At 41.8% G+C, this 14,632-nt stretch overlaps 1 protein-coding gene across 1 annotated transcript in view; it reads left to right on the top strand.

Moving 5' to 3' along the window:
• The window catches only part of LOC123959643 (meiosis inhibitor protein 1), a 70,933-nt gene that overhangs the window by 51,919 nt on the left and 4,382 nt on the right, over positions 1–14,632 (top strand). Inside the window, exons 26-31 of the mRNA XM_046033816.1 lie at positions 3,496–3,680; positions 3,960–4,044; positions 5,404–5,588; positions 11,322–11,403; positions 11,899–12,005; positions 12,569–12,700. Coding sequence (XP_045889772.1) covers positions 3,496–3,680; positions 3,960–4,044; positions 5,404–5,588; positions 11,322–11,403; positions 11,899–12,005; positions 12,569–12,700 — 776 coding nt within the window. The remainder of the gene's footprint in view (positions 1–3,495; positions 3,681–3,959; positions 4,045–5,403; positions 5,589–11,321; positions 11,404–11,898; positions 12,006–12,568; positions 12,701–14,632) is intronic.

Genomic DNA, 14,632 nt, shown 5'->3' with positions numbered 1-14,632 from the left:
CACACACACACACACACACACACACACACACACACGATGTGTCTCATTTCACTCTTATCTATCTCTCCCCTCTTTGTTTTACTTTTGCGTACAGCTGTATAATCTTTCTTTCTCTCTTTGTTTAGCAGTGAACTCGCTCCCTTTGGTGCTGAAGCTGCTTTGTATGATGCAGGCCAGTGACCCGCCTTCATCTTCTTACTACAGTAAGATGGACGGAGTGCACTTCAAACTGCTCTACCACGGTGAGGTGAAAAGGTGCTGCGGGCAGGTCATACTGAGCGTAACTCCCCTCTCCACAGCACTCATCTATTAGCATACACAAACATACATTGTTAAAATTGTTTGTTTACACACAAACGTCGGCTCTCACACACAGACACTCGGAAATCTTGTAACAATACAGGCACAGTTCTTTACAAACATGCATACAGACTTCTTAAACCCTCACTCAAACAGGCACTTACATGCAAAATTATAGACACAAACCTACTCAGACGAGTGCTGTTTAGAAATTTACTAGACACGTCTGGCAAATTATAACTCATATAACCTATTTGCCTTGATGTCAACACACTTTATGTCTCTGTAACTTAACTCTTAGTTTTGGTCTTTTTACTGCATTAGTGGAACCTCATTCTGTGTTGGTAGTTAGATTTTCCAGCCCCTCATCTTTGACATTTTCACTGGCAGATTAATTCAGTTTTTACCGACCTGCGGGAGACGTGATGTGACAGGCAGTAAATGGCGAAGCTCATTGTGTTACATTTTATCTGGCTGTCACAACATGTCTCGGTGTCTTTCTCCAATGAAATGTTTCTTGAATGCTTTTTGAGAGCACTGCAGATAAAATATTAGATAACTGAGCCATCAAACTTTTGTGTGTGTGTGTGTGTGCGCCAGTGAGCAATATAGCAGGGAGATTGAAGCCTACTAACACAGGGAGCCTGCTTCCTGCCCTCAGCTACCTATACTGCTGCCTGAGTCTGTCCCCAGCACACAGCACTGACAGAGGTTAGACACACTTTCTTATAACCTCTAGGGCAAATTCACAAAAGGATGCACAGCTTTTGCGGCCACTAAACCTGCACAATTTAGACAAAAAGGTAACTGTTATTCTCAAAGCACTGGTCAGGAAAACGAGAGTCTGCAGATAGAAATGAATGAAAGAGCAGGTGGAGTTTATAAATAATTAGAATATATATAATTAGAATATGTTCTCTTTCAAATTAATAATTTTAAGATATGAGTGGAAAGCTTTTAGCTAACATTGCTTGACTCAAATTTTGCTTAACCATGTTGTGTGATATGCTAGTTGAATACACTCAAAGGTTCAGTGTGTAGATTTTAGTGGTGAGGGATGTGAATTGCAACTAACGGCTCATTCATCGCTCACCCATCTCTTGCAGTTGCACAGGAGAAGCAACGGTGGCCGTCATGATTTGTCGGCTCTTATGCTAAATAATACCTGTGGTCCTCCATTTTTCCAATTTTCACTCACCTTACTTCTGACAAACCAGACTACTGCTACTTCTTCTTCTTCTTTGTACTTATTCAACGTAGTGATGAAATGTGCTCTGCAGAGCAGTTTGTCCGTTTGGGCTACTGTAGAAACATGGCGGCGCAACATGCCGATGTCCATGTAACGGGACACGCGGTGTATGTAGATAGAAATGGCTTATTCTAATGTAATAAAAACAGTTAGATAACGGTTCATTATGTAAGGTCTTTATCCACCACTGAAAACAGCTCTGTATTAGATTGCATTTCTACTAGTAGAGCCTCCTAAATATTACACACTGGACCTTTTAAAGAACAAATATTGCTGAACACTACAGAAAATGCAGATGAACATTTAACATACTCGGCTGCAAATCTTTATGGTCGTGTTTGCACTGTAATATTATTACCTCACTATCTTTTGTGAATCAGACCTTGAGACGTGGCAGATAGCGGTCGCTAGTGATACCTCATGGTGCGATCAGCAGCCACAATCCATTCTTTGTGAATTTGGCCCTCTCTCCATCTCCACGTGTGTGTGTGTGTGTGTGTGTGTGTGTGTGTGTGTGTGTACTCTGTCCTTCTGCTGACGTTCTTTCACACACCCTCTTCGCCCTCTGCCTCAGTATGTTTCTGTGTCTCTCTCTCTCTACACTCTGTCCCTCCGTTTCAGCTTCCCTCTTCCTCTGCCCTGTTTTGATAGCGGCAAAGGGCTGACCTTGACAACCATGTAACATTGAGATACAGGAAATAATAAGCATACAAGCAGACACCTGCTGTAAATCTTTACATAACATGACACAGGCTGTGGCTCAGTCCTGCACATTGTCTTACAGAATTGTACACACAACAATGTATGCACAAAACTCTGAGAGCTTCTCACAGATCTGCACAAAAGCATGACAGGTGCTCGGGCATGTGTTGTCACCTTGCTAAAGCTAAATATCTGTAACGCATAGACAAAACCACACATGCAAACACAAACATGGACACAGTAACATGGTCAGTAGACCAGTAGGCTGGACACAATCAGCTTATTTTCCTTTTTGCGGGTCTCATCTCTTATTCAAGAGAAGACAAAAATAACTCATGAATCTTACAAAGCCAGTGCAAAATTAGCGGAAAGGAGACCAAATATTGAAGAAATAACTCTACTATGGAACTCAATAAATTCATTTACAGTGAGCTGCCATCTACAGGAGGGAATCAGACATGTTACCCTGACATCACTTATTTGACATGACATGATTGGTATTACAATGATGGTATTTTCGTACCAGCTGAGTTTACCTGAATAAGAAAAGAAAATGCAGCAGAGGTCAGCAATGAGCTGGTTTATAGTTAATAAGGTGAGGCCAGTTGCCAGAGAGCAGGAATGCCATTGGGAAACAAAGCTAATTATGCCACAGCATTACTTTGCTGCTTTACTGTAGCTTACCTACATTCTGCTGCTTCATCACTAGTGGTGAGTTTACTGATGCAAGTTACTTCAGCCTCAGGCTAGATGGTGTTTTGAGCTGGTGGTGAGGATGACAGGAATAGTACATAACACATTACTCTATCTCAAGGAACTTTAAATAATATGTAATGTAGTTTTTCTAGTATTTACAATTGACCTGGTTGGCTGCCTATGTACTGTATATAACCCCAATGCTATGCAAATTATTTCCCCTTTTATTCTCTTTATGTTTGCTGATGCCACTTTATATTGGCAAATCAAAATACACATGCACCATACACTTGTTTAGGGCCTGTGTGTGTGTGTGTGTGTGTGTGTGTGTGTGTGTGTGTGATTTTGCCTGAATGTGTTAAGTTTAACAAGTTTCTCAATTTGTAATTTCTGTAGCACTTAAGTGTGTGTTTGCATAATTGTGGGTGAGTGCCTACAGCATGTCGCATTTCAGTCATCCAGACCAACTGCTATTCTCACGCACACGCACACATGCTGACATACAAGCGCAGACCCAATCAAAGTGTATTGTGCGTTCTCCTCCCCAGCTGTCTCCATGCTGCTCTCCAACACTGGACTGATGGACCTGCTGCAGACAGTCCTTTCCTCCTCCTCCTCCTCCCTCTCCGCTCCATCCCTCTCTCCATCAGCCTGTCCTCCTTCAGCCCTGCTGTGCTGCAGCCATCTACTCCTGTCCTCCCTCATTACCTTGCAGCGCGTTCACTCTGCTCAGGTACACACTACAGCTCAGCTTTGCTCTTATCACAACTTCAGGATAGAACTTAACACAGTCAAAGCACAGTCAAGGGCAAGATACAGAACATACAGTAAAATGTTGAATAGATTCAGATGTGGGCGTAGAATACAAAACACCAATTGGATCTGTTTGATACATATCACAGTAGGGCTGTGGTATAAAACAATACCTCTTGCAATGAGGTATTTGGTCCTAATATTGTTGTTTCCTCGCTCTCTCCCTTGTTCTTTCCCCTCTCATTGTTCATTATTTAAGGTCCATAAGAGCATCAGTTGGAGTCTGGACACCGCTGTGCAGCGACTCCTTGTCCAGAAAAGAAACACAGACAATCTCTTGCTGGGTAACAAAGTCTTTTATTTAATGATTATTTTTTAAAGATTTCTGCCCTTGCAGACAGCAGATGCCAAAACAATTAATCAGTACTGCAAGTGCTATTTATAAAAGCGTGTATGACCTAAGAACACTAAAGGGATTTTACAAGGATCTTACGGTATATGGGTGTTTTTTCCATTTTGTTTCTGTCCTCACAGTTTTGTGCATTCTATAATCTCTTCTTACCTTTATCCTTTCTGTAATATGCTACTCTGAACTGTCCAGTGCAATAACAGACACACTAGAGGGTGTGGAATTCCAAGATACCTCAATACAGACTAGTAAACATTGGTTCAGATTTGGAGAGTGTCAGGCAACTCTGATTATTTAAGCAACTGTCTATATACTGTGTAAACCTCAGGGCAGACTAATGAGGTTCACCTCCATTTAGTTTACATGTGATCCTGCACAGGTAAAAAGTGACAGTTTGTCAATGTTTTATCCTCAACAGAGGTAACCAAACCGGGCATGCATTTCACACACTTTCGGTATAAGTGCCCACATCCCGCTGCACCACTCGGGAGACAGATCATCCCTGCTGCTCCCGTGTCTCTGTCTGTCAGCTGGATAAGTGGCCTGTCAGGGATGCTGTGATGTATCGGCTCTCTCCCTCTGCCCAACTATCTGTCTTTCTTTCTCTCTCTCTCTTCACTCCTTCGCTCACTCAGCCTCCTCTGTCTTTCTGTCTCTTTTTTATCTCCCCCATGTCTCCCATTGGATCCTTCTTTTTCCATCCAACCATCCCTCTCTCTCTCTCTGTCTCTGTGCGATGTCTCTCCCCCCTCTCTTCTGCTGCCACTAATTGAGTCCTCTCCCTCAGAGAGCTGTAATCTCAGTGTACATGGCGTAAGTGCAATTCAAATGTCTGGCAGCTCTCGGTTTTGGTCCCTGTGTTTTAGCAATCATTTTGGCCTCTTCTCTCTTTTTATCTCCATCACTACTTTGGTCCCTCCATCTTGCTGACCATCCTTCAATCCTGTCTCCCACTGCCTCACACTCTCTACATTGACCTCTTGACCTCTCTTTCTGTCACACATCAATTCAAAAAGTGCCTTCAGTTCTTTTCAACTGTTACGATTCCTGTCCTCTGTGCTTCTGTTCCCTCTGCTACCTGCTTTTACCATTTACCATTTCTATTTCAAACTTTCACTTCCCACTCACTCACCTGTTTCTCCCGTGGCCTTGCCCTCTGCATTTATTTGCATTTCTCCTCTTCCTCCTGCTCTCCTGTGTGTTTAGGCAGTCCATGTCCTCCTGATTCCCTTTGGTTTTCCAGCCACTTACCAGTCCTTCTTTCTTCCATCTCTCTCTCACTTTCCCTTTTTAGTCAGCTACCTGAGGTTGCTGCAGGCTCTACTTGATGTTGACCTGGCGTCAGCAGTGGTGTGTGCGAGCACTGGTCCTGGCTTGGTCGGGCCAAGACCCCTGGGGGTCGAAGATGGTGCTTTGTACCCTCTTGGCTCCAGAGGGGCCCAGTGCCTCTCAACTGCTGTCAGTGGACTTCTTTTGCAGGTTGTAATACTTGGGGGGATAGATTTGTTTGTGTGTGTGTGTGTCTATGTATGAACAAGCATGTGTAGGATTTTTAAAAAAGAAACTGTGAGAGATTAAGGGCAAAATAAATTAGTGGAGAGATGTTTCTGGTTGTGTTTAACCATTAAAGGCAACATATGGTTTTGTGGTTTTGTCAGTTTTAAACAAAGTCAAAGTTCCAAAACTTGACAAAACATATGTTAACATGCTCCCTCTAAGACAAAAGCCCAGGTTTCAGCCTGCTCTGAACGGTTCGCTTGGAAGTTTATTTATAATTATTTACTATAATAGGGATTGCATTACTCATGAGCTAAAAGCAGGTCTATCGAATAATGCATTCACCCCGTAACACCCAGTAAAGATCAGTGATGCGCGGTTAGCAGTTATATCCGCAGGCATGGTGGATAATCTGTGGATCAGGTGGGTCGGATCATAAAAATTAACATTCTGATTAATAGAGGATAGGCTGAGGGTGGGTGAAATAGGATGAAACGTCTCCCCATTAAGAGAGATGCTGTGTGCATTTACACGAGGCACATCAGCATAACTTCATTGATTATTTAAATCTCCCAACAAGCCAACTGGATCGGTTAGGCTATAATGTTAATTAATGTGTTTCTTCACATCCAAAAGGTCTCGCACACAGTCCAGGTTCATATAGTGAAACTGTTTGGAGTAAAGCAGCTGTCCTGATAAATCCTGAGCTCCATCAGAGTTGTCTAAACATGTACTTCAGAAGCTAAAAGTAGAATTTTGTTTCCTCTGGAGAGTTTCCTTTGTCTGTCCTCTCAACTTTATTACTACAGTTAGTTTTGCTGCTTAAATGTCATACGATATTTGCTGGGACATTACTGCCTGCATGGAAATGTTTTAAATCACTGACAGCAGCCTCTCTAATCATTAAAGTAAATCTGTAAAGGAAACACTCATACATCAATAGAACGCACAATAATGCAATCACCTGGAAAGCTTGCACTGCTCAAGGCATTTTAAAAGGATATATAGCCAACAGGGACCAGTAGAGTTGGAATGAAATGTCCATGCAAGTTGTTATGGGGGGTGGCGGGTGGATTTATGTGTTCGGATGATGTCAGAGACAATGCGTCCATCACTAGTAAGGGCACAGCAATTTATATGATCTACTTTGACTTGACAGAGTGAATTTCACACCCAACTTTTGTTTTTCCACATTTAAAAATCTCTCGCTGAAATACAATGCTTAAAAACACATCGATAAACACTAAAAGAGTTCACCTTCCAAAATACTGAGAGATTAATGAAGGAACTCTTATTGCAGTTTTCAGTCCAGTTGAGTCTTCACATAGGATTAGACATTCTGGCTGTCAGAGGTAACAGAAAAACCTCACAAGTGGATCGTTTTTATGTGAGATTACAATCCCCTCACACACAAGCAATAAAATAGGGATTCATTTCATTAAAAAAAAAAACTACATTTCGCCCCTTTACCACATGCAATATGAGTAACACTATGTACAGAAATGTTGATTCATATAATGAGATGTGCTCACACAGCAGTGGGCTTAAATGCTGATATAATGATGCCTGCTTTACTTTCACTCCAGCATTTATTCGGCAGCAAAGATAACAGGTAATCTTAAAAATCTTTACAGTATGACATTGAGCCTGCCTTTCACAAACAAGGTTGTGTAGAAAATAGCATTTTAATTGATTTAGCAGTTAGCAAAATGGAATGGCACATATATCCAGTGCAATCTCGGGTGTCTACAAAATCTTATTACATGTAGCTGGTGTATTGACTTCGGTTGCTTTGGTTACAGAAGAGGCAGACTACTGCCCCACCAGCATTCATCAACAATAAACAGGTGAAGAACTACCAGTGGCAGCCAGCACAGAGCAAAAACCAATGTGGTCCAAAATACGAGTAATCCAATGCACGAAATAAGGCTGTAAATAAACCCTAAAGAGATTATAACAAGTCTTATATACAAACACCTGATGTGCGCTGAAATACTACTTGATACCTACTCAGGCCTTTGATTTTACAGTTGATTAAATCTGGTACAATACAGCACAATACACAGAGCACTACTGTACATAAATATGATGCACTCAAATGCTCTATCACACAGTCAAGTATATTGGCTACTACCTTTAGTACCATCAGTTAATGGCCAAGTTTTAACAGTCTCACAAAAAGTGAGCAATTTTTCTGAGATATTGTGAATCACTGAATCACAAGGCTTGCAGGACGTATCAGTAGTTTCAGTACGAGCGGTGGTAATGCGATTTGACTGTCCATAAAATGGCATTAAGATGAATACAGCACACTTCTGAGACTCATTGTACATTAAATTGACATTGGTCCTATTTATTGTTGAGATCCTATCACATGATGTGAGAACTGGGATACAAGACACACTGATGGAGAGTCAACAATAGAACTTTGTTTATTTAAGAACCTGCTCTGAAACGTGACAGTGTTGAAACTAAAGTTGAAGCAGTGAGAGTGCAAGCAGTGCAGGCAAATATCAGACATGTTTGCACATGTTATAAAAGAGAAATGCACATTTTACACATTCCTACACACATTGACTGTATGAACAATCTGTTGTATTTGTGTAGTGCTTTATTCTTTTGGTGCTTGCCAATTTTATTCTGACTAGAATAAGCAGCTTGAAAAAGGTTAGGAATGGTTGCTCTAAATTTACACCAGCATTCACATCAAGATATGATTTTCATAGTTTATACTGACAGCGAATTCTTGAGGTCACCTAGATACGCATGGATTATATAAATGAGTTGTTTTGCCACAGTATCGCAGTGGTAAGTCATTAAAACTTCAGAGCCAACACAGACACAAATGTGTTGAAACTAATGTCCTTAACTATCAGCATGCTGTCGCCCTTGCCAGTGGTGAGAGGTAATCAAAATGATGTTTGAACTAAAGAAAAGGTGTCAAAGTTGTCGAGGGAGGTTGTGTAGAAGCCTGCGATGTATTTCAATGGGTTAGTCATATCATTTTGATCCTCATTTGCATGCAAAACACAACCGTGAAAACACAGCTCTGCTAGTACACTGGCCAATACTATACCTTGTTGTAATTATAATGATATAATCAATTAGAAACATTAAGTTAGTTAATTATTAATGCTGCAATCAAAAACATTAACATATATTTGCAAAAGACAATCTAAAGATAATTTGGATGAAATATGCAAATGATGGGATAACAGGGTATCATGTCTGTTGTATTTCTTTTTTATCCAATGCCCATGCTGCAGCATGCCAGCCTCTGGTTCCACACCAGTGGCGTTTCTTTTTTCTGTGTAAAAGACTGTAGTGCTGAGCTGAGCTTCAGCTCTATGGTTCAGTGCTCTGTAGGCTGCTGTTCAGCAGCTGATATGAGTAACAGTTTGCTACTCCCCTCCTCTCCCCTCTGTTTTGCTCTCTTTTTCTCTCAGTGCTCTGGTTTGGTGGTAGTGTGAGACACCCAGAGTTCCTCTCCTCTGCCTGCTTGCCTCTCTTTGCTTCCACTACACTCTCCCCTCTACTTTCTTGACTCGGTTGTCCTTTTTCCTCCTCACTGTTCTTTACTCTTATTTTAACCTCCCCTTTTATTTCATCTCCTCAGCTGCCCTCTTCTCATCTTTCCGTTCTTGATTTCACCCCTACCTTCTTCACCTACCTCGCTCTCTCAACCCCTCCCACTCACCCTCTTGACTCCTTTCTTCTCCTATAGCCTCCTCTCTGCCTCAGGATTAGGGTGTGACTCTCTACTGTCATCTATATACCCGCCTGGCCTACTTCAGTATTTTTGGACACTATATAGTGTTCTCTGCCAGCACCGCCACTGTGGGAGAGACTTGCATTAAGAAAACCTCACTCAGTCGCCCTCTAGGGTGTTCCCTTGTTCTCTCATTTGTTTCTGGTTTCAGGTTGTTCATTAGGGCTGGGTGATATGTTAAAATTTTCCAACCGACCACCATCAGCCCAACAACCGGCAATTGCCAATATATCCAGACACACAAACACACAGTTTCAGCTGGAAGATAAGTGCTACATTCCACAAGCTCTATAAGCTTTTTTAGTCTAATAATTAAACAACTGACAAAGTGTCAATCAAAAAATATACCTATTTTCCTCATCAAACAGACAAATACACCAATCAAAATCAAGTTCTTATCTGTCACCAAACAAATTGCCTTTTAATCATAAAACACACTTCAATCAAACAGAAGCAAAGTATAACTTTCCACTGTTTGAACCATCACTAGCTCGGGAGGGGGTCTGCGACACCTCTTATCCCCCACTTATAATGCTGTCCTTTCATCACTTCACAGGAAACTAAACAAATGTTCACTTTTGGCCTCAGTTGAGGATTCCAACTATGGTCATTAGCACTTGGCCTCGTGTGGCTCCAACGACCATAGTGACTGTTGTTACAACATCCAAGAGCACTAACGAACAAGCGGTATTGATCATCTTGACAACGACTACATAGAGTTTAAAAAGCTGAGTTTCCCTACCAGTCAGTCAGAACTGAAAAAGTCTCTCGGATGAGAAACGAAATGTCTGAGTATCTTCAGCCAACTGGCGATGGACTCAATCAATCGTTGATAGCCAATATATTCATCCAATTGCCCAACCCAGTTGTCCATGAGTGTTTCCTGTGCAGCTGTTGCTTTGTTTGTGTCCATTTCTGCCAAGTCAGAGCACATACATATGCACCGATCAGCCATAATATGATGACCACCTGCCTTAGTACTGTGTAGGTCCCCCTTTTGACCTGTCGAGGCATGGACTCCACTAGACCTCTGAAAGTGTGCTGTGGTATCTGGCACCAAGCTGTTAGCAGCAGATCTTTTAAGTCCTGTAAGCTGCGAGGTGGGGCCTTTATGGATCTGACTTGTTTGTCCAGCCATTCACACAGATGCTCGATTGGATTGAGATTTGGGGATTTTGGATCCTTGAACTCGTTGTTGTGTTCCCCAAACCCTTCCTGAACCTTTTTTGCTTTTTGGCAGGGCGCATTATCCTGCTAAAAGAGGCCACTGCCATCAGGAATACCATTTCCATGAAATGGTGTACATGGTCTGTAACAATGCTTAGGTAGGTGGTGTGTGTCAAAGTAACATCCACATGAAGGCAGGAGACTGTCCAAAGCATCACACTGCCTCCACCGGCTTGTCTTCTTCCCTTAGTGCATCCTGGTGCCATGTGTTTCTCAGGTAAGTGACGCGGACGCACCTGGCTACGTGCATCAGTGAGCCTTGGCCGCCCATGACCCTGCCACCATTTCACTGCTTTTCCCTACTTGGATCACTTCTGATAGCTACTGACCACTGCAGAACAGGAGCACCACACAAGAGCTGCAGTTTTGGAGGCGCTCTGACCCAGTCATCTAGCCATCACAATTTAGCCATTGTCAAAGTCACTTAAATCCTTCCGCTTACCCATTTTTCCTGCTTCTGAAACATTAACTTTAAGGACAAAATGTTCTCTTGCTGCCTAATATATCCAACCCACTGACAGGTGCCATGGTAATGAGATAATCAGTGTAATTCACGGCAACTGTCAGTGGTCAAAATGTCATGGTTGATCAATGTATGTCACATTCTTGTGGTTCCCATGATGTGCAACATAACACGCTGGGAGATATTCTTTTCATCTCCCCTTATTGTATACTAGACCTCTCTCTCACATTTCACCCTGTTGTGTCTCTCCCTTCAGAAGCACGAGCTGTTGCTGAGAGCCTCAGTCAACTGTCTAAGCTCCCTGCTGGGCTTCCTTCAGAGAAAGTGTCCCACTACAGGTACCAGACAAGACACTCTGGGAGTGATTGAGTGTAGGTTATCTGTACATGTGCACATGTGACCACAGAGACAGAGAGACAAAACATTTAGAAATGTGATAGAGAGGTGGAAGATGTGCGTGTGCTAGTAATGTATATGTTTGAGAGAGAGTACAAAATAATCAGTATGCTCAACAGTGCACGTGGAGTGTTTAAGTGCATGTGTGAGAGGGAGAAAGAGTATTTGACTGTTAGTGTCTGTGCATGTGTGTCATCATTCTTTCTCATATAATCTCTGTCTTTAACGCTGCAGAAGGCATTTTTGTTTTGTTCTTTCACATACATGCTGGATCTCTTGATGTTGTGGCTTTTGGCAAGTTTTCCGACACAAACCATTTACAGCAATTGCACCAGGAGGAATAGAGCAAAATTAAAACGGGATTGATCTGATTTAGCCATCCTGAATTGTAATTTTTATCCCACTGGGTTTGTTTTCTGTGTGCGTCTGTGTGTTAGCAAAGTACGTGGTGTGTCAGCCATGGAGTCGATTCCTCCTCTACTGCCTGCTCAGCTCAGGAGAGAGCTGCCTTCTTCACCCTGCCATTCTGAGACTCATCACACTGGTGAGAGTACACACACACACACACACACACACCATCAAATCAAGTATTATGTCATGGACATGGTTCTGAGCAGTAATTAATATTTGATATGAAAAGCATTAAAAGTTAATGAAGGTAATAAACAGAAGTGGTAGACGTATTTGGATCACATGAGTAATGAGTGAATATAGTACAGTGTTATTTAGGCTGACACCACACAACACATGGGAATTAAAGAAACGTTACCATATTTTATGTTGTGAAACTAAGGCTCTAAACACTTCTGTTTCATGTATTATTCAATGAAATCAGGGGAGGAACCACTGGTCAGCTGTAACCCACTGAGCTGCCTAGTCACATCCAAACACCACTAAAGGGATTTTGTCTAAAATTTGGGATTAATTTCTCTGCACCTTTACAAAATTGTAGCCAAAATCACTTTAAGATGATAACATGTGTATTGTTGCCTTAATTCTTATTTCTACCTCCCTCTTCTTTTTAAAAAACTTTTCTCACTGTAATGCTACTGCGTTTGTTAATAACTACACCTGTGCATGATTGTGCATTTGTGAATGTGTATGCAGCTCCTGCAGCACGGCAGTACGGCCGTGCTCTGGGAGCCTGACCTGCGCCAGGTGATGGAGGCGGTGGAGAGGAGAGGGGTGAAGGAGCTCAGCGAGGAAGCAACACAGGCCCTCGGGCTGCTCCTCACACAGGTGCACCCAAATTTTTACATTCCTTGAATTTAAGAATAAGTAAAGAAATCAAGTTCATACAAGTCGGGTTCATGCAGGGTTTATATTATTTACAGTGTGCAAAATACAGAGAGAGCAGGGGAATGTAGACGAGTAACACCCGGTCAAATAAAATACCAGCATTTTGAATAGCAGCACTGTCGCCTTAGTGTGGGACTTCACCATACCTTACATAGTGGTGATGTGTAAACGGTTGACTGGGGGCTCTAGCCTAACTTTGTAATTGCTAAGACCAAAGTGTATGGTCAGAGGTCACCAATTAGGTTTGAGAGTTGCTGTAGCCCCGGGAGCGCCAGTCTGCTCTGCGCTCTACTTGTTGTCTGTCGCGTGGAGTTGATGCCTCTGTCTGCAAAACACACATTGACTATTTTGACTATTTACGAGCAGCCTTGCACTTTGCCCACTCCACAACCCGCTTCCAGACTTGTAATTGTATCATTAATGGTCAGGCAGCCTAATCTACACAAAGCTGTCTAGTGGTGCTTGTCATTGTCATTACCTCAGTAACTGTTAGTCATAAATAACCTTCAGTGTCTAGAATCATTGGTCAGCACTAATGATGATTTAATATCTTCATTTACACCCCTATTGACGAAGGCATGCATTTTAATTGTCTGGACTAATCATTGGACCCTGATTTGGGCCCATTGTCTTCAGTTGCATTCATCAATTGCTTGTCAGGCAGAAGTTATGTTATATGGATACCAAATACAGGTGGAGAACGTTTTACGTTCATACGTAAAATATTAGCTTTCTGACAATAGAGGGGCAAATTTTAAAGATTAGCTTCTGGTATATATATTGATTCTGGGAGCTTTAGTCATTGAGTAATAGTTTGCTTTGGAATACAAAATTGAATAAATGACAACTCGTAAAAGCTCCTGACTTGGCAGTTTGAGGCGAGGCATACTACCCGGATAACAATCAAGACACAACCGGTTGGTTGGCATTTAGGCATTCAGGCATTCAAGCTATAAGTGCGTAACTGCAGTCGGAGCTAGGGATGCAATGATTACAGATTTTGTTGGTACGATTGTCAAAGAAATAATCACGGTTTCACGATTATTACTAGTAATGACCTAAGTTGATTTTTAATATTTAATGACATTAACAATTATATTTCTATAATATGTAAGTATTATTAATATAAGAGGAATATTAATTTTTATCCCCCAGGGGAAATTGTTATTAAGGAGGGGAATAAACTGAACTGTTACTGTCATCAACTCTCATCCATATAAGTATTAGTGAAGGTTATCTGAAATGCAGTTAAGTGGTAGCCTATAGTCCTGAAAGTCTAGCTCCTGATGTATGTTAGTGTTTTACAACTGGCAACATTTTCTCACCACAGACAGGAGGAGGCAACAGGATGTAACGTTAAATGTTCAGTGACTGAAGGTCTTGAGAGGACTACGTTCTGTCTTCCATAAAGGCCCTTTCAGAAAATAAGCGATTTGCACTGCGAAGGTGCTCGGCACTAAATTTCAACTACTTTGACCGCGGCATGCGCACGAGCCTGCCTTGCGGTGCGCGTTGCTTGACACAGCAACAAACGAAGCCATTGAAAATAATGGGCCTCAAAGCGCAACGGTGGGTCTGAAAGTTTACACCTGCTTGGTTTGTTTACGTTGCACTGAAAGCTCAAGTCTCACCGCTACGGCATCGATCGTAAGTGACACGTTTATATTTATTTAATTCCCTACCAACTTACCATGGACACCTTACCAAAAATGCAAACAGAAACGATGCTGGTGAGATATTTAAAACATATAAATTAATTTTGTTCTACTAAGCATGAAGGTAAATTTAGCAGAATAACTGACGAAAACAATTTTGCTCTACAGTGATTCTTGCTCTGCTCAGTTGTTATCACAGCTTCTTAAACAGTTAGTA

This window comes from Micropterus dolomieu, linkage group LG02 (assembly GCF_021292245.1).
Source record: "Micropterus dolomieu isolate WLL.071019.BEF.003 ecotype Adirondacks linkage group LG02, ASM2129224v1, whole genome shotgun sequence".
NCBI lineage: Eukaryota > Metazoa > Chordata > Actinopteri > Centrarchiformes > Centrarchidae > Micropterus > Micropterus dolomieu.
Note: the sequence above shows the minus strand (reverse complement) of the source record. Positions and strands in the feature narration are given on the sequence as shown.